At 51.6% G+C, this 19,667-nt stretch overlaps 1 protein-coding gene across 1 annotated transcript in view; it reads right to left on the reverse strand.

Moving 5' to 3' along the window:
• NEO1 (neogenin 1) overlaps positions 1-19,667 on the reverse strand; it is a 326,802-nt gene that overhangs the window by 16,090 nt on the left and 291,045 nt on the right. Inside the window, exons 19-23 of the mRNA XM_054168810.1 lie at positions 16,676-16,783; positions 10,346-10,540; positions 9,643-9,675; positions 3,609-3,677; positions 1,685-1,832 (exon numbers count right to left, since the gene is read on the reverse strand). Of these exons, the coding sequence (XP_054024785.1) occupies positions 1,685-1,832; positions 3,609-3,677; positions 9,643-9,675; positions 10,346-10,540; positions 16,676-16,783 (553 nt within the window). The remainder of the gene's footprint in view (positions 1-1,684; positions 1,833-3,608; positions 3,678-9,642; positions 9,676-10,345; positions 10,541-16,675; positions 16,784-19,667) is intronic.

Below are 19,667 nucleotides of genomic sequence, written 5' to 3' on the forward strand. Positions count from 1 at the left end.
TCTGACATTTCAAAGCACGTTCTGCAGCTCTGATGCCATGCAGCTTGCCTCCAGTGTCACCACACACTGCAGAGCTATACTCTACAGTCTCAGCTTTCCATAACCAAAATGAAGTTTCCAAGTCCTTATGGTTATTAAAGGAATGTGTCCCTAGTCCAGGGCTCACAACCACCCTCCAACAACAGCTGTTCATTTATGACTCTGAAGATCCATGTCAGGAACAGGGTGGAAACCTCATCCCTGGAGGTTTTGAAGGCCAGGCTGGATGTGGTTCTGAGCAACCTGATCTAGTGTGAGGTGTCCCTGGCCATGGCAGGGGGGTTGGAACTGGCTGAGCCTTGAGGTCCCTTCTAACCCTAACAATTCTGTGATTCATTTTACCTCTGCTCAGCTCAGGCACATCTGGCCCTTGTGCTTTCTCAAGGCTGTTGATCAGCAGCAAGCTGAGGGAGAGCCAGACACTGCCCATGAGGGAATGCTGGGAAAGGAAAACGTGGAGTTCCAGCACTGCCCTCCACACACACTCCTCACTTTGGACCTGACAAGGTGCTCCTCCTGGGCAGCCCAGCTCCTACAAATGGCTGGGATATGACTAACCAGACTTCTGCAAGCCTCAGTGAACAAGAACCTCTCTGTAGGTGAGCGGCAGCCAGCCGTGCTGCCAGCACCCTGCTCTGAGCCCTGCAGCTGAGCCAGTGAAGCAGAGCAGAAGGTGTTTCACTGCTTGTGGGCTGCTCCATGTGAGAGAGGTGGCATTTAGAAACTGGGAAAACAAAGGCAAGATGTCAAGGGTTATTTCTGCTCTTTGAACAGAAAAGACATCTCTTGGGTGCAAGCTGATGAGTTTTGCCCTTTCCCAAAGACATCCCCCAGCTGCTAGACCATCACTCATCTATCCCTGCCCTCCTCTCCTGAAAGACTTGTGGTTTTGCAGGATGATTCACCAAGTGGTGGTTTTCCTCTAAGCTTGGCTTTTAATCACTTTCTTACAGACTCTGGTTTGCATCATCACAGAGTCCTTCCACACTGAAAGAAACCCAAAACCTTTCAGCTCTCTTCAGTTCTTTCCCCAAACCCATGCAGAAACTGCCTTCAGGAGTCTATACATGGAAGCAGCACTGCTGTAGTCTTAATCCAGCTGCTCTAGAGGAGGGAAGAATTCACACCCTTTTATTTTGCATCTTGGAGCACTTTTCTAAGCAGCCCAGCACCGGCTTCAGATTCCCCTCTGTAATCTCTCTACAGATTGGATATTACCATGCACAGCCTGGAAGCACATTCAGCACAGTGAAGGACTTGCTAAGAACAGAAGTGAGGATCAGCCTGAGCTGCTGAGATCTCACAGCTCTAAACATGTAGTGGCCTGAGTCTGGAAGCAATATTTAAACAGTAATTGCTCCTCAGAGAGGGGCAGGTGCAGGTACACATGAAAGCAAGGCCTCAGTTTGCCTGATCAGGAAAACCAGGAGGTTATCATCACCAGGCGCAGGGCAGCTTAGCTGTGCTGATGCATCCTACCTGCTGAACACCAGAACTCAATCTGCATTACTGATCTGGTGTCAGAACTCAATTTCTACAGCCCCCAAGCCTTAAAAGTAATCAATTCTACAGCATCATAAAGCAAAGATGGAAGACTAGAACTGAGAAAGGGAGGAGAGGGCAGAGTGCCCCCCTGACACCTTACTTTTTCTGGTGAGAAGTTGTCCGGCGAGTGCAGAAGACAGCAACTATCACCACGATCACAATGGTGATCACTCCAACAGACACTATGATCACAAGGAGCATGTTGCTGTCCAGGGGAGAAGTAGGACTTCCATGGGGACTGTTGCTGCCTGGAAGAGTTTGAGATGGGAGAAAGGGCTGTTAGTTAGTACCCAGAAAAAAATCCCCGTCCAAAGCAAGCGGCACCCACAGCCACTCCTAGAATGGAACAGATGAGCAGGAGGAGAGAGATGGTTTGGCTGCTAGGACTTCATCTGAAGCTCTTGCTTATTTTTTTGTCATTTACCAACTGTGTTTCTGGGAAGCTGTGAAATCCCCAGGATACTTTGTAGAGCCATTTCCATCTGGCCTAACAGTCCATCCAGATTTAGCCTCGCCCTACTCGAATAGTTATCCCCAGCAAATCAACAGCTCAGTCTAAGCAGAACTGAGATGGGACACTGCTGAAACTGCAGCACTGCAGGCATCCCCCACCTTGGGCCAAATAATCCCACCAGCTGCTGTCAAGACTTCTGCAGTGGTCACTCCCCTCTGAAAGAGACATTTTTTATGTAACACTAATGAGGGTTACCTTAGGGCGAGGCATAGAATGATAGAATGGTTAGGGTTGGAAGGGACCTCAAGGCTCAGCCAGTTCCAACCCCCCTGCCATGGCCAGGGGCACCTCACACCACAGCAGGTTGCTCACAGACACAGCCAGCCTGGCTCCAGGGATGAGGCTCCCACCACCTCCCTGGGCAACCTGGGCCAGTATCTCACCACCCTTCTGGAGAACAACTTCTTCCTCACAGCCAATCTCAATCTCCCCACTTGTAGTTTTGCTCCATCCCCCCCAGTCCTATCCCTCCCTGACACCCTCAGAAGTCCCTCCCCAGCTTTCTTAGAGCCCCTTGCAGATCCTGGAAGGCCACAATTAGGTCTCCTGTAACTGCCTTCTCCAGATTGCACAACCCCAACTCCCTCAGTCTGTCCTCACAGCAGAGCAGCTCCAGCCCTCTGCTCCTCCTCCTGGCCCTTCTCTGGACACCTTCCAGCCCCTCCAGAGCCTTCCTGGCACAGAGGCTCCAGAGCTGGCCCCAGAGCTCCAGCTGTGGTCTGAGCAGGGTGGAGCAGAGGGGCAGAATCCCCTTCCTGCCCTGCTGGCCACACTTCTCTTGCTGCAGCCCAGGCTCTGCTTGGCTCTCTGGGCTGCAAGTGCTCCCTGCTGGCTCCTGTGGAGCTTCTCCTCCCCCAGCACCCCCAAGGCCTTTTCTTCAGGGCTGCTCTCATGCCAGGCCCTCCCCAGCCTGTATCAGTGCTTGGGATTGCCCCAACCCAATGTGCATCTGCAATGCACAGTGCTAGTAAGGAGATGGAGTTAAGATGATTTTTCTTTTCCCCTCCTAATATGTTCTCACTGAATTAATTTCACACTTGTGCAGTGCAGCAGCCATCCAAAACTGAACTGGGAGGAAGATCTGCTTGCCAAGACTGAAATGGAAATGCAGGCAATGATATCCCCACAGAGCAGGCAAGAGCTCTGTGACAGAAGTGTGCTACCATTGCTTGAGTGGGAGCAACTCACATCCTAAAGAGAAAACCAGGCTGGCAGAGACTCACAGAATGGTTTGGGTTGGAAGGGATCTTCAAGATCACCCAGTTCCACCTCCCCTGCCACAGGCAGGGACACCTCCCACCAGCCAAAGTTGCTCAAGGCCTCATCCAGCCTGGCCCTGAATGCCTCCAGGGAGGGAGCATCCACAGCCTCCCTGGGCACCTGTTCCAGTGTCTCCCCACCCTCACTGGAAAGAATTTCTTCCTATTCTGCAGCCAGTGTTTTCAAGAGGAGATAGCATCACTCAGTGAGCCACCAAAAGGCACTGCACTGACATGGAAACTCCACTTACCACCCAGAGGAGGTTTGTAGTCTGCTCCTATGTCCGTGGCGCGATTCCCCTTCCCCGCGGCTCCCGAGGCTGCAAAGGTGGCAGATGTAATCTTAGACACAGGCAGGCACACAGGCACAGCATCCCTAAGGCAGCTCTTCAAGAACTTCTCTGAGCAGTTCTGTTTGTTTCCTCCCTCTCCTGCCCTCCAACCATTTGGCTTTGACCAGCAGCTGTGTTTCCCCAAGCAGTAAACCACTCCTTCAGTAGAGCTGCTTAATAATTAGCTTCCTGCCTTACTGGTTTCCTGTGTGAGCTTACTGGTCTGGATTTGTACAAACACAACCATGATCTGCAGCAGTGCACAGCTATACATTGAGGCACAAGGCTTTGCCATCCTTGGACAGGCAGCTGACCACCTTGAAGGAGTAATGATACAGATGTCTTCTCCTCATACCTCGTTCCAGTGGGAGACTGGAAGTAAGGGGAGGATCAAAAGCACAGCACAAATACCATTAAGCCCCTGCCTGTCCATAAAAACTTGGCTGTCAGCTTCTCCCCATTCCTTCTCTCTTGGTTTCATCTTCCCCACAAGTGACAAAAAAAAAAAGCACTACAAAAAGGCTTCTGGTGAGACCTGGGGGAAAAAATATATTCATTTCAAAGCTTGAAGTCTGACAGGCTGATGATGGAAGCAAACCCTTCTGTGCCTTCATTACTGCAGCCAGCTATGACTACACAGCTCCTCCTGAACCTCAGCAACTGCTTGTGGGCTCCAAGGTGCTAACTGCAGGAGCTGACCTCCCAGCTGACATGCTGTCATAGAAGCATTGAGTGGCAGGGTTTGGAAGAGACCTCTATAGATCATCCAGTCCAAGTCCCCTGCCAAAGCAGCATCACCTAGGACAGGTCACACAGGAATGCATCCAGATAGGGCTGGAATCTCTCCAGAGAAGGAGACTCCACTGCCTCTCTGGGCAGCCTGCTCCAGGGCTTCTCACCCTCACAGTAAAGAACTTTCTCCTTGTGGAACCTCCTGGGTTCCAGCTTGTAACCACTGTTTCTTGTCCTACCGCTGGGCACCACCAAAAAGAGCCTGGCACCTTCCTCCTGACACTCACCCCTCAGACACTGATAGACATTGATCAGATCCCCTCTCAGCCTTCTCCTCTCCAGACTAAACAGCCCCAGGGCTCTCAGCCTTCCTTCACAGGAGAGATGTTCAAGTCCCTTCATCATCCTCGTAAGTCTCTGTTGGACTCTCTCCAGCAGACCCCTGGACACAGCACTCCAGGTGGGGTCTCACCACTGTGCACTCCAACAAACACTTTCCTCTTCAATAACTCAAGTCTCGTTCAGATCACTCACTGCCACAGCAAGACACATGAGGTTCACCTCTCACGTCAAGCCCTCTCCTGAGTCAGCAGAACACTTCCCACAGCTGCACAGAGACAAACCCCTGGCTCCTACACTGCTTTGCTTTCTTTCAAATGGACTAATGCCCAATTACCATTAATGACAAGAGCACCATAGCAGGGGGAACATCCAGCAAGATGCAAGGAACAACGTTCCTCTTGGCAGAGAAATCCATAAACCTCTGCACTTTGTTTTCCACTGATATGCACAAAAAACCCCAAACCACAAAATCCCCAAAGGCTGCAAATTCAGCAGTTTCAGAGTCAGGAAAGAGTTTCTCAGTTACAAATCCTCTCTCATCAACAAGGAGGAAAGGATGTGCTCAAGGATGTGTAACAAATGGAAACTGTGAACCTAAAGTCAAGTCTTAGAACCCCAGCATGCTGGGGGGTTGGAAGGGACCTCTGGAGCTCATCCAGTCCAACCCCACTGCTAAAGCAGGGCACCCACAGCAGCCTGCCCAGGAGCACAATGTCCAGGTGGGTCTGGAATCTCTCCAGAGAAGGAGACTCCACAACCTCTCTGGGCAGCCTGCTCCAGGCCTCCAACACCCTCACACCAGGGAAGTTTCTCTTCTTCAGATGGAACCTTCTGCAACTTTCACTTCCATTGCCCTTGTCCTGTCACTGGGCACCAGTGAAAAGAGTCTGGTCCCATCCTCTTGCCCCCCACCCTTTAGCTCTTGCTGAGCATTGCTCAGATCCCCTCTGGGGCTTCTCCTCTCCAGGCTCAACAGCCCCAGGGCTCTCAGCCTTTGCTCCTCACACAGCTGCAGCCCCTCAGCAGCTTTGTAGCCTCCATTGGACTCTCTCCAGTCCCTCCCCTGTCCCTCCTGAACTGAGGAGCCCAGAACTGGACACAATCCTCTAGATGTGGCTTCACTAGGGCAGAGTAGAGGGGAAAGAGAACCTCCCTTGACCTGCTGGCTACACTCTTCTTAATGCACCTTAGACTTCTGTTGGCTTTCTTGGCCAGGAGGACACACTGCTGGCTCGTGATGAACTTCTTGTCCAGCAGCACTCCCAGGTCCCTCTCTGCAGAGCTGCTTTCCCACAGGTCAGCCCCTCAGGGCTTATTCCTCCCCAGGTGCAGGACCCTGCACACTTGCCCTTGTTGAACTTCATGAGGTGCCCTTCACCTAGCTCTCCAGGCTGGCCAGGTCTGAATGGCAGCACAGCCTGAGGGGATGTCAGCCACTTTGGTACCAAACCTGTAACTTAGTCACTGTGAGGGTGATCACACAGCACTGATTACACCCTGGGAAGGGGGAAAGGAGGAATGTCACACAGGGAGCAGGTAGACATAGCCTAAAATATTGGGGAAGGCATCTTGCAGGACAAATCTATGAAGAAAAAGACATCTTGGAGGTGCCAGACTAGAAAGGGCACTGCACTGAGGAGCAAGCAAATTCCCTTTGTGAAGTGCTGGCTGAACAATCTGGCAGCAGCAGCAGCAGCAATGAAATAATTCACTCCCATTTTATGCAGCTGGTATTTAGGGTATCACCACCTGCGTGACCAGATAACCTGCACCAAAGAGAGGAGGGAAGAGCAGCCAAGATGAATGCTCTGACTCACTGAACCTGGCACTGCAGATAGGTTTGGGGCAAGCAGAGAAGCTGTGGGAGAAGGGGGTGGAATAAAAACCACAAGGGGTGGTATTTTCAAAGGACAAACAGGCACCCTGCAGGTTCTCAGCGCTGCAGCTGGAGCCCTAACGCAGGCACGGTGAGGGAAAAGGTGCTGGATGGGGGGAGCTGGGGGGGTGCCCGAGTTCTGCCCATCCTCCTGCCTGATTGAAAACAGGGATTTTCAAACAAACTAAATGTCAGCCTCAGGAACTGGGCTGGTAACAGTAACTATGCAGCCACACTATCTTTAGACCTCCAGAAAACATCTCCCCAAGTCCTCTTGCTTAAAAATAGCCTAATACAAAAAGCCACCGTGGCACATATTAACCAGATTAACAGCTCATTAACTGATAAGGATAAGAGTTCTAATTGCAGAATTGTTATTCATGAGGGAGGCTTCTAATGAGTTCTGCAAAGACCTTCCCTTGGCCAAGAGTAATTCAGTAAGAAAATGAAAACAATTGCTGCTGAAGTTAAGAGCTGATAATGGAGCAGATAATCAGACAAAGGCACCTGCACAGGGAGGTGTGGCACACCTGGGTGCAGCAGGCTGAGCTGAGGTGGTTGATCCTGGAGCCTGCACTCCCTCCACCATGTCTGTATTCAAACACCCAGTTTGATATCCCCTTTGCATGAACAGAATCACAGAATGGCTTGGAGTGGAGTGGAAGATCATCCAGTTCCAACCCCCTGCCATGGGCAGGACACCTCCCACCAGCCCAGGCTGCTCAAAGCCTCACCTGGCTTTCAACCTGGCCCAACACCTTTCAACCTGGCCTTCAACACCTCCAGGGAGAGGGCATCCATAAGCTCCCTGGGCAACCTGTTCCAGTGTCTCCCCACCCTCACTGTCAAGAATTTCTTCCTCATCTCCAGTTTCAAGCTCCCCTCTCCCAGCTCAAAGCCACTGCCCCTCCTTCTGTCACTCCCAGCCCTTATCAAAAGTCCCTCCCCAGCTCTCCTGGAGCCCTTTCAGGTACTGGAAGGCTGCTCTAAGGTCTCCCTGGAGCCTTCTCTTCTCCAGGCTGAAAAGAAATCCTGTTCTGTTCAGCTGATAAAAGCACTGGAAGGCAGCGACCCAGGGAAGGCAGCGACCCAGGGAAGGCAGCACAGTCCTGCCCCGAAGGCTGCAGCCACCCTCAGGAGGGTCTACCTGCACATGACCCCGTGTGGAGAGCAGCAGCTCAGGGAGACCTGATAGTGTCACTGACTGCTTGCTGTCAGTTTCTGCTCATGTCCACCAAGGTGCCACAAGATACAGAACCCAGTTTTGAAAACAAGGCAAACTTGAAGTGCCTAAGAAATAACCCAAAGGGTGGTGGGGAATGGAGTTAAATCCAGGTGGTGGCCAGTCACAGGTGGTGTTCCTCAGAGCTCAGTGCTAGGGCCAATTCTCTTTAACATCTTGGCCTTGGCTGGAGCACCTCCCATATGGGACAGGCTGGGAGAGCTGGAGCTGTTCAGCTTGGAGAAGAGAGGCTCCAGGGAAAGCTTAGAGCAGCCTTACAGTATCTGAAGGGACTCCAGGAGAGCTGGGGAGGGAATTTTCACAAGGGCTTGGAGTGACAGGATGAGGGGAAATGGCTTTGAGCTGGAAGAGGGGAGATTGAGACTGGAGATGAGGAAGAGTCCAACCCCCCTGCCAGAGCAGGACCACAGAATCCAGCACAGGTTGCACAGGAACACATCCAGATGCAGCTTGAAAGTCTCCAGAGAAGGAGACTCCACAACCTCCCTGGGCAGCCTGCTCCAGGGCTCTGGGACCCTTATAGTAAAGTTCTTCCTCATGTTGAGGTGGAGCCTCCTGTGCTGTGGTTTCCATCCACTGCCCCTTGTCCTGTCACAGGGCACAAGTGAGCAGAGGCTATCCCTATCCCTTCCTTGCTGACCCCCAGCCCTCAGGTATTGATAGACATTGATCAGATCCCCTCTCAGCCTTCTCCTCTTCCTGTAGGATGACAACAACAGGTGAGAAGGAATCTCATGATCTGCAGAAAGGAGGTTAGAATGGTGTGGAACTGAAACCAGCAACTTTTACACAGCCCCTTTTAATACCCCCTCCTGCTCCTCTGCTGGCAGTTGAGCACTACCCTTGACGTGCTAATCATCTGCTTCCCAGATCAGCAGCTCTGCTCCACGGGTCTGGGGAGGAATTGATTCCATGGCTGTCTGGTATCAGCATTATTTGGCACACAGAAGGTAAAAGCATATTTAATAAATTACTTCTAAGTAACAAGTTGAAAAGCAAGCTGAAGAGAGAGCTCATTCTCAAGCCCTTTAGGATCTATTTAATGCGATGCCTAAGCTGCCTGCCAATGTCCTTTTAAACTCATCCCTTTAGACTAATTCTTCTCCTTTTTTATTGGGCTTTTAGGTGATTTGGAAGAAGGCAAAAATAGCCCTGGGACATCTACCTTATAATTCAATGTAGGAAAGGCAAAGCTCCCATTTTTCAAGCTAGCATTTGAAAACCTTCAGGCTTTTAGCAGCTAATGCTGTGCTCTTGAGGACAGTCTGGAGCCTAAACGAGCCCAGAAGCAGAGTCTGCCTTGTAAAAAATAAACAAAAAGCTTTCTAGAGCATACTTTCTAGACCAGACTTTGCTTTATCATGCAAATAATTGTAGATGTAGAGCTCCCAAACCAGCACCTGTGCTAATTAAAGAACCCTTTGATCTCCCACCTCTGTGCTGAGATCTTGCATCACCGGTCAGGGGCTGGCTGGAGCACCACTCAACCCAGATCCCCTTTGATAGGATGATTCAGCGCTGGCACAGCTCTGCTCCTCCCTTCCCCTGACATCTGACAGCAGAGAGCACTTTCTAGTCCCACCACCCAAACCACCAGCAGGACTTGCAGCTCGTCCACTACCACAGGCACAAGGGGAACCAGCTCCTTTGCAGTCAGGGCAGCAGATACTGGCTTCATCAAGAAATGCAACAACACATGGACAGGTGAAAAACAGGATGTGTGAAGGATGGAATAAGAGAATGTGTGGCTGTTGATTTACCTTGATCATTGGGCATTTTATCTGAGGATTCAGCTAGTGGGGCAAGCACAGGGAAGGAAACAAAAACACAAGAGAAAGATCACAAGGCTTGAAGGAGTGAGAGAAAGATTTACATAGTATAAGTAGCCCAGCTCGAGCTCTCTGCCCACCCATGCTCAGGTGGCAAAAGTGCTGCTCAAAAAAAGCATAGCTTTGTACTTTTCACCTCTCCTTAGAGTACTTTTTTTTGCAAGCTGTCCTGCATTTGCATTGCTCCTTAATTATCCCCCACCAAGCAGCTCTTGATTGAAGAGCCTGTTGTGTCCCACTCCTTCCTACTGTATCATCCAAGCCCCCAGCTCCAGAGCCTGCTGCTTTCCACCTCTTCACCAAAGAGCAGGTGACAACTAGACCTAGAATCTTAGAGCAGCTAAAAAGTGGTTTTCCTAAGCAGCATGCTCAGGACCTGGCCCCTGAGCATTAACAACCAGATGACAAAGTGCCCACCAGTGGGTCTGAAACAACACAATTAATCCAGCAGCCAAGCAGCACCGGCAAGATGTGTTAATTACATGCAAGAGCAACCCAAGAGAAAATGTCATTCCAGTCAAACTCCACTCTCCTCCTGCCTTTGCCAGTCCCAAATATGCATGGTGCTGGTATCCTACAGAGGCTGCCTTTGGGAAATGAGGAGGGAGATGTTTAGCTGTAGGTGGCAGTTTACCTTTTGGGGTTCTGAACTGCACCGCCTCAGACATGGGCCCCATGCCCTTGGAGTTGCGAGCCTGGATTTTGAAGTAGTAGGGGGTATCGAGGGTCAGCTCTTGGATCTGATGGGTCAGCCTGTTCCCCACAACAGGTTCAATGACCCAGTCATGTATTTCAGCATTCACATCCGTGCTGTAGTAAATGATGTATCCTGTTCAAAGGGAAAAGCACAAGAAGCTCATACATAAAAGAAGAGGACGGTTGTGAGCGCGCGAAGACAAAACTTCTGCTGACTGTTAATGGTATGTGTACAGCTGAACGATTATGGGCTCTCCAGAAGTGGAGTCTTAGTCTCTCAAAGACTCAGAATGCATTCAAACCCTGTCCCTCTTCAATTTAGAACTGCTCAAAAGTATGGTGAGAGGAAGAGAGAGAGAGAGAGAAAAAGGCCATTTCAAGTATCAGAGTGATTTTTGAGTGCTGCTCAGCGAACAGGGAGGAACTCCTCATTCCCTTCTCCACACCTGTTCACAGATCAAATAGCATACAAGAACATCAAGCTGTTATCCACAAAACAGCCTCAAAGTATTAATATTTACAGAAAACAGTTGCCTTTAGTACAACAAAAAGTCCTGGTGCCCAGCTGGAGAAGCTGTGCTCAGTAGCTGTGGCAGTTCAGGCTGGCTGCCTCCTGCTGCTGCCACACCAGTTACACCTCCGGTGCCCCGAGGGCCCAGCCCAGCAGCTGGACACAGGGAGCAGTGTATTTCATACCCATAATATCCTGCTCCCTATAATTCTATCTGCAAAGTCCTTCTCTTCCTCTTTCTTCCCTCTCTGCTCTCATAGGAGATGCTCCCTACTGGGTAACACTGGGGGAGTATCTCAAGGCCTCTTAGGCCAGGAGGAGAAGGGAGGAAGCAGTCTCAGACCTGGCCAGCCTGAGACCAGCCTAGCAGTGGGGGGGAAGAAAGAGCCCTGGGGGGGTTTGGGTATACCCTGAGAAGGGAGGCCTTTGGGTGTGCTGTAAGGGGCTCTGTATGCTTTGGGATTCTTTTGTCACTATGCTTTGTAGCCCCAGTAAAACACTTGCTGCTTTTCCATTTGAACTTTCCACCACTTCTGCACTCCATTTGTGTGAGTGTCACCCTTTTGCCCTTCTCAGGGGCCAGAGAGGATCTGCCTGGCCTCAAACCAGGACAGCAGTTCATTGGTTTCATTGTTTTTCAGTTTATTAGCAAAGGTGGCAACAGCCTGGAGACAACTGAACTCTTCCTGCGTGCCACAGGGGAGACAAAAATAAAGGTATGGGAAGAGTTCTTCTGTTATTAAAATATACTGCACTTACAAAGCAGTACAAAGTAAAAGCTTGACAGCTTCTTCATGTAAGGCACACAGAGCCCCAGCACTAAGTCAATCTGTGCACCACTACGGGGCTGGGGCAGCAGCTGCTGCGTGCACAAATCGCTGCTTCCCTGCTCCCACACAGCAGCAGGCTGGGCTGGGGAGGGCTCATGGTAAGGAAGGGAAGATGTTCTCCACTGTCACTTCCACCTGGGGAGGGACTTTTCAGGATGTTGGGTAGTGATAGGACTGGGGGGGGGATGGAACAAAACTAGAAGTGGGGAGATTCAGATTGGATGTTAGGAAGAAATCCTTCAGCAGGAGGGTGGTGAGAGCCTGGCACAGGCTGCCCAAGGAGGTGGTGGAAGCCTCCTGCCTGGAGGTGTTTGCAGCCAGGCTGGAGGTGGCTGTGAGCAACCTGCTGTGGTGTGAGGTGTCCCTGCCCATGGCAGGGGGTTGGAGCTGGCTGAGCCTTGAGCTCCCTTCCAGCCCTGACAATTCTGTGATTCCACCTCTTCAAAGCAAATGAAAACCTTGCTGATACCTCCAGGTTCACAGAACTCCCAGTGACCATGACAGCAGAGCTGGTGATGCTCGATTCTGGACTAAGAGGGGCAATATGTGTTTATCTAGCTATACACAGAGACAGTTAAGAAGGTAAAAGCACCATTTACAGGGCAGAACCCTGAGTTAACCTGTGACTGTGCTAATTAGTCAGCAGCTCCAACGATGCACAAGCACCTGGAAACCAGCCTAGCAACAGCCCAGCACACCCTACCCCCAGCCAAGAGGGATGAGAGCTGTATGGCACAGCCCCACCGGCGTGTGCAATGACATCATCCCGGAGCGTGCGGCCGTCCTCACCGCGGGGGATGAGCTGAGCTAACCGGGAACGCAGGAGCTGTCCCCACACGGGGGCACTCAGCCCATGTCCCTGGCAAGCTGCACCTCACGGCTCAGCCTCCCTGCAGAGCCACCTCTTGCAGCTCTCAGCTGCTGACTGCTGCCTCTGCCAAACTGAATAAATCCTAGAGGTTCTCACTGACTGTATGTGAGCAGGAGGAAATTCCTCACCAGGAGGGCGGTGAGACACCGTCCCCCACAGCAAACTGCTGGCTAAGCTGTCAGCTCGTGGCTTGGACAGCAACACTCTGTGCTGGGTTAGGAACTGGCTGGAGGCTGAGCCCAGAGAGTGGTGGTGAATGGTGCCACAGCCAGCTGGCAGCCAGGCACCAGTGGTGTGCCCCAGGGATCAGTGCTGGGCCCCATCCTCTTCAACATCTTCATTGATGATCTGGATGAGGGGGTTGAGTCAGTCATCAGCAAGTTTGCAGATGACACCAAGCTGGGAGCAGATGTTAGTCAGTTAGAAGGTAGAAAGGCTCTGCAGAGGGACCTCGACTGACTGGACAGATGGGCAGAGGCCAACAGGATGGCATTTAACAAGTCCAAGTGCCAGGGGCTGCACTTTGGCCATGGCAACCCCATGCAGAGCTACAGGCTGGGGTCAGAGTGGCTGAGAGCTGCCAAACAGAGAGGGACCTGGGGGTGCTGATTGACAGCTGCCTAAACATGAGCCAGCAGTGTGCCCAGGTGGCCAAGAGGGCCAATGGCATCCTGGCCTGCTTCAGGAATAGTGTGGCCAGCAGGAGCAGGGAGGTCATTGTGCCCTGGGCTCTGCATTGGTTAGGCCACACCTTGAGTCCTGTGTCCAGTTCTGGGCCCCTCAGTTTAAGAAGGACATCGAGACACTTGAAGGTGTCCAGAGAAGGGCAACAAGGCTGGGGAGAGGCCTTGAGCACAGCCCTGTGAGGAGAGGCTGAGGGAGCTGGGATTGTTTAGCCTGGAGAAGAGAAGGATCAGAGGTGACCTCATTACCCTCTACAACTACCTGAAAGGTGGTTGTAGACAGGAAGGGGTTGGTCTCTTCTCCCAGGCAACCAGCACCAGAACAAGGGGACACAGTCTCAAGCTGTGCCAGGGGAGGTTTAGACTCGAGGTGAGGAGAAAGTTCTTCACCGAGCGAGTCATTCGTCATCGGGATGTGCTGCCCAGGGAGGTGGTGGAGTCGCCGTCCCTGGAGGTGTTCAAGGGGAGATTGGATGTGGCACTTGGTGCCATGGTCTAGTTGTGAGGTCTGTTGGGACAGGTTGGACTTGATGATCCTTGGGGTCTCTTCCAACCTTGGTTATACTGTGAGACTGTGAGACACTGGCACAGGGTGCCCAGGGAGGGGGGTGGAAGCTCTACAGTCTCAGGTTTCCATAAGCAAAATGAAGTTTCCAAGTCCTTGTGGTTACTAAAGGAACATACTGTATGTGAATGTGTCCCTGGTCCAGGGCTCACAACCACCCTCCAACAACAGCTGCTCATTCATGACTCTGAAGATCCATGATGGGAACAGGGTGGAAGCCTCATCCCTGGAGGCCAGGCTGGATGTGGCTGTGAGCAACCTGATCTAGTGTGAGGTGTCCCTGGCCATGGCAGGGGGGTTGGAACTGGCTGAGCCTTGGGGTCCCTTCCAACCCTAACAATTCTGTGATTGTAAATGGAAGGTTTTCCTTAGCAGCATAGACACTGCCAGGAGATATTTCACCTGGAAAACTGGATGTGTGTGCTGGCTTTGCTGAGCACATTGTGCAAGTGACTGCTGCTCTCTTTGTGCATCATCTTCCCTTTCTCATGCATGCAGCTGATGTGGAAGGTGACAGGCTTATCTCTTTAGGAGCATAAATAACCAGGGGATATTTGTGCCTGGCATTTCACACCAGGCTGAATGACCCTGACTGACTGCTGGCAACCAAACCCTGTAACCTGCAGTTGAGATAAAGGCTTCTTAGCTTCTCCAGGAAACATCTTGTTGATAGGAAAAATAGTAGTAGTATCAGTCAGGGTTGGAAGGGACCACAAGGATCATCCAGTTCCAACCCCCCTGCCATGGGCAGGGACACCCCACACTAGATCAGGCTGCCCAGAGCCTCAGCCAGCCTGGGCTTAAACACCTCCAGGGACAGGGCCCCAACCACCTCCCTGGACAACCCATTCCAGGGCTTCACCACTCTCATGGGGAAGAACTTCCTCCTCACCTCCAGCCTGAATCTCCCCACCTCCAGCTTCAGTCCATTCCCCCTAGTCCTGTCACTACCTGAGATCCTGAGCAGTCCCTCCCCAGCCTTCTTGTAGCCCCCTTCAGATCCTGGAAGGCCACAATGAGGTCACCTCAGAGCCTTCTCTTCTCCAGACTGAACAGCCCCAACTCCTTCAGTCTGTCCTCATAGGAGAGGTGCTCCAGCCCTCTGCTCATCCTCCTGGCCCTTCTCTGGACACCTTCCAGCACCTCCAGACCCCTCTTGTCCTAGGGGCTCCAGAACTGGAGGCACTACTCCAGGTGGGGTCTCAGCAGAGCTGAGCAGAGGGGGAGAATCCCCTCCCTGGCCCTGCTGGCCACATTTCTCTTGCTGCAGCCCAGGCTCTGCTTGGCTCTCTGGGCTGCAAGTGCACACTGAGAGCTCTTGTGCACACAGGACTGGCTTGAGAGCTCCCTTAAAACTTCATTGTAATTACTAAAGGTGAAGAGCCTCCAGTATTCTGCCTTTTCAGAGGCATCTGATCAGTTGGGAGTCTCCTGTCCAGAACCTGGGCTGCCTCAGCAGATGCCAGCTGGTGACAGGTTTCAAAGCTTTGATTCTGCTCTGTAGCTAATTCTGAGAACAAAAGCAAAATCACACACTGCAAGCTGCATGCCAATAAAACCTGCTCTAAGCTTCAAAACCTGGTGTAAAAAAAACCCTAACAAAACATTTCAGAAGGGAAGCATTTCAGAAACCCTTCAGAAATGTGAAGCCAAACAGATCAGAGAAGGGGAGCAGTGATTATTACTTTCTGTGGAATGATTTATCCCTTGCAGAAGTGATGCACTTACAAAGGCAAATAACAGTTTACTCCTAATGGTTATGTCAGGGGACTAATAAACTGACTTCAAGTCTGCTCTGTGCCACAAAGAGGACACAAAAATGAGAAATGGGCAATGGGATGGATCCTTCTGATGGGCCCAGAGGCATTGGAGATGTATTTCTGGAGGCATGCCATTAGAACAGCACAAGCTGATGAAGGCAAAGGTTACTGAGATATTTCAACTCCCAATAATAGCTCTGGTTAGACTCCAATTTCACACTGCAGTCAGCTTCTATCTTTGTGTAGTTTGTATTAGGTACAGAAGTAAATAATTAACCTGAGCTACTAAAAAGATTGACAAAGGAAATACAGAATCAGAATTGTCAGGGCTGGAAGGGAGCTCAGGGCTCAGCCAGCTCCAAGCCCCTGCCATGGGCAGGGACACCTCACACCACAGCAGGTTGCTCACAGCCACCTCCAGCCTGGCTGCAAACACCTCCAGGCAGGAGGCTGCCACCACCTCCCTGGGCAGCCTGTGCCAGGCTCTCACCACCCTCCTGGGCAACAGCTTCTTCCTCACAGCCAATCTCCATCTCCCCATTTCTAGTTTTGCTCTATTCCCCTTAGTCCTATCACTCCCTGACACCTTCAAAAGTCCCTCCCCAGCTTTCTTGGAGCCTCCTGCAGATCCTGGAAGGCCACAATTAGGTCTCCTGTAACTGCCTTCTCCAGCCTGCACAACCCCAACTCCCTCAGTCTGTCCTCACAGCAGAGCAGCTCCAGCCCTCTGCTCAACCTCGTGGCTCTTCTCTGGACACCTTCCAGCCCCTCCAGAGCCTTCCTGGCACAGAGGCTCCAGAGCTGGCCCCAGAGCTCCAGCTGTGGTCTGAGCAGAGTGGAGCAGAGGGGCAGAATCCCCTCCCTGCCCTGCTGGCCACACTTCTCTGGCTGCAGCCCAGGCTCTGCTTGGCTCTCTGGGCTGCAAGTGCACACTGCTGGCTCATGTATAGACCTCTTGGCTAGCTCTAGGCTAAGAGAAGGACATCACAAGAGTTCTGCAGATTGGGTCCTGCTCTTGGGCAGGCAGCACAGCTCCTGCAGACCACACCTGTAATTTTGCCATTGGCTTCGGACGGAGGCTGCCAGTTGACGATTATGGTCCGAGGTTTCCCCTCTTTGCTCACCACTGTCACATCCTTAGGAGGAGAAGTAGGACCTGCAAACAAAGGAAAACCAGACTCTCATAAACAGCTTGCCCAGTTCCATGGAATTGTTTCTGTTGGAACAGGCCTCTAAAGTCACCAAGTCCAACCATCAACCCGACCCCACCACTGCCATCAAACCCTGGCCCCAAGTGCCATGGCCACACATTTCTTGAACACCTCCAGGGCTGGGGACTCCACCACCTCCCTGGGCAGCTTCTGCCAATCCCTGACCACTCCTGCAGCAAAAAAAAATGCCCTCATCTCCAACCTAACCCTCCCCTGGCACAATTTCAAGCCATTTCTCCTCATTCCATGACCTGATACTAGGGAGCAGAGCCCAACCCCCGCCTCACTCCAACCTCCTTTCAGGGAGTTGTAGAGAGCACTGAGCTCTCCCCTCAGGCTCCTCTTCTCTAACCAGCCCCAGGTCCCTCAGTCTCTCCTCACCAGCCCTGCTCTCTGAACAAGGCTTGCTCACAGGCTATGTAATCAAGCAGCCTCAGCACCTTCATTTTTGGTGTTACCAGTGAAAGAAAAGAAGGCAAATCCAGGCAAAAAACCCTCTGAACATTTAATCTTCAAACAAATCCACCACCCTAACCTGCTGAGTGGTCTTCCTGATTTCCTCCATGCAGCTGGCACATGCCAGCTGCTGTGCAGCATTGCCTTTCCATAAGGAACTGGCCTGTTTCTAAAGCACTTCTGTCATCAGATGCTGTTAACTCCTGACTGCCCCAGGATGTGTGTCCTCAAACCCATGGCATCCTTCTGCAGCTCACACAGCTGGGCTCAGGGGGCTGCATTTTCAACCTGAATTTCCTTAGGTCATCATGAAAATCAGATTAACTGGTGAAATCAATTCATTTCATATGCAGAAGCCTATGAAATGGAGAATGGCTTGAGTTGGAAAGGACCTTCAAGATCATCTAGTTCCAAGCCCCCTGCCATGGACAGGGCCACCTTCTACTAGATCAGGTTGCTGGAGGCCTCATCCAACCTGGCAATAAACACTTCCAGGGATGGGAGGTCCACAACCTCTCCAGGTCACCTGTTCCAGTATCTTACCACCCTCCCAGTAAAGAGCATTTTCATGTTTATGGTGGGACCAAGACCTAGCAAGGCCTTTCTGCCTCTCAAACCTGAATTCACCACAGATTTCCAATCACAGCCTGTGACTATTGGCTGCCTTCAGTGAAGCAAGGAAATGTGCACCACACATATCCCACAGGCTTACAGGATGTCAGGGGTTGGAAGGGACCAAAGTGACCATCAAGTCCACCCCCCCTGCCAGAGCAGGACCATACAATCTAGCTCAGGTCACACAGGAACACATCCAGATGGGCCTGGAAAGTCTCCAGAGAAGGAGACTCCACAACCTCTCTGGGCAGCCTGCTCCAGGGCTCTGGGACCCTCACAGTCAAGAAGTTCTCCCTTGTGTTGAGGTGGAACCTCCTGTGCTGCAGCTTACACTCACTGCTCCTTGTCCTATCCCAGGGAGCAAGTGAGCAGAGCCTGTCCCCTCCCTCCTGACCCCCAGCCCTCAGATATTCATAAGCACTGATTAAACCCCTCTCAGTCTTCTCTTCTCCAGACTGAAAAGCCCCAGGTCCCTCAGCCTCTCCTCAGAAGGCATTTGCTGAACTGTCCAACCGTTTTCCCTGGGCTGCCAGAGAGCAAGACTGAGAGGGAGTGGGGGGAGCACTTCCTTCTCCATCCCCTCCTCCTGCCTGAAGTTCAGGAAATGGCAGGAGCTGCTCCAGCAAAAGGATGAAATCTGAGCCCCTTCTTGCTTTGAAGGAAAACATTCAGCTGGGACTTGGAGGAATGACTTCTGAAGACAGAGAGGCAACATCTCCAAGGGGGCATTCAGCAGCCAGGCAGTGCCTGAGGCACACCAGGGAACTTCTAGCAAAGCAAATTTGCCTTGGATATTTGATACTGGGAGAGTAACACTGAGTAACCCTGCAGTGCTTCCTGCATTTAAAGAGCTTTAGCATTACCTGCTAGAGATTAAGCTGCCCATCCTCTGAGCTGCCCTAATATCCCCCTGCAGAGGAAGAGTTGGAAACCAGGGATGGAAAAAACTCTGAGGTTGCTGTAACTATGCTTGAAAACAAACTCAACAGGAGGGTTCAGCTAGGAGGCATGACTCAAAGGCCTCTAGGAAGCTACAGGGAAAATCAGTCAGTCAATCAATCAATCAATCAATCAGTCAATGCCTATTCAGTATCTTCATCAATGATCTGGAGGAGGGCACAGAGGGCATTGTCAGTAAGTTTGCTGATGACACCAAACTGGGAGGAGTGGCTGACACCCCCTCAGGCTGTGCTGCACAGGCTGCAGAGCTGGGCAGGGAGAAACTGAATGAAATCCAACAAGGACAAGGGCAGAGTCTGGCATCTGGGGAAGTACAACAACATGGTGCAGCAGGGGTTGGGAATAGAATAGAATAGAATAGAATAGACCAGACCAGGTTGGAAAAGACCTTGGAGATCATCAGTCCAACCTATCACCCAACACCATCTGATCAACTAAACCATGGCACCAAGGGCCTCATCCAGGCTCTTCTTAAACACTTCCAGGCATGGGGACTCCACCACCTCCCTGGGCAGCATAGTTTCAAATTCCCTTCTAAAAGCTTCCCTTGTGCAACTTGTGCAGTCCCTGTTCCTGGTGTAGAGTTATGGCTGAGAGCTCTGTGTGTGGCAGCAAAAATACCAAATCAAATCTTTCACTGAATGACTGAATTGAGCCTGCTGGGAAAGCCCTTAAAGATCATCCAGTCCAACCATCCTCTAACTCTGCCAAGGCTGGTGCTGAACCATGGCCCTCAGCACCACATCTCTGCCTCTTGGAAACACCTCCAGGGATGGGGATTCCACCACCTCCCTGGGC

The sequence above is a fragment of the Dryobates pubescens genome, chromosome 17, assembly GCF_014839835.1.
Source record: "Dryobates pubescens isolate bDryPub1 chromosome 17, bDryPub1.pri, whole genome shotgun sequence".
NCBI lineage: Eukaryota > Metazoa > Chordata > Aves > Piciformes > Picidae > Dryobates > Dryobates pubescens.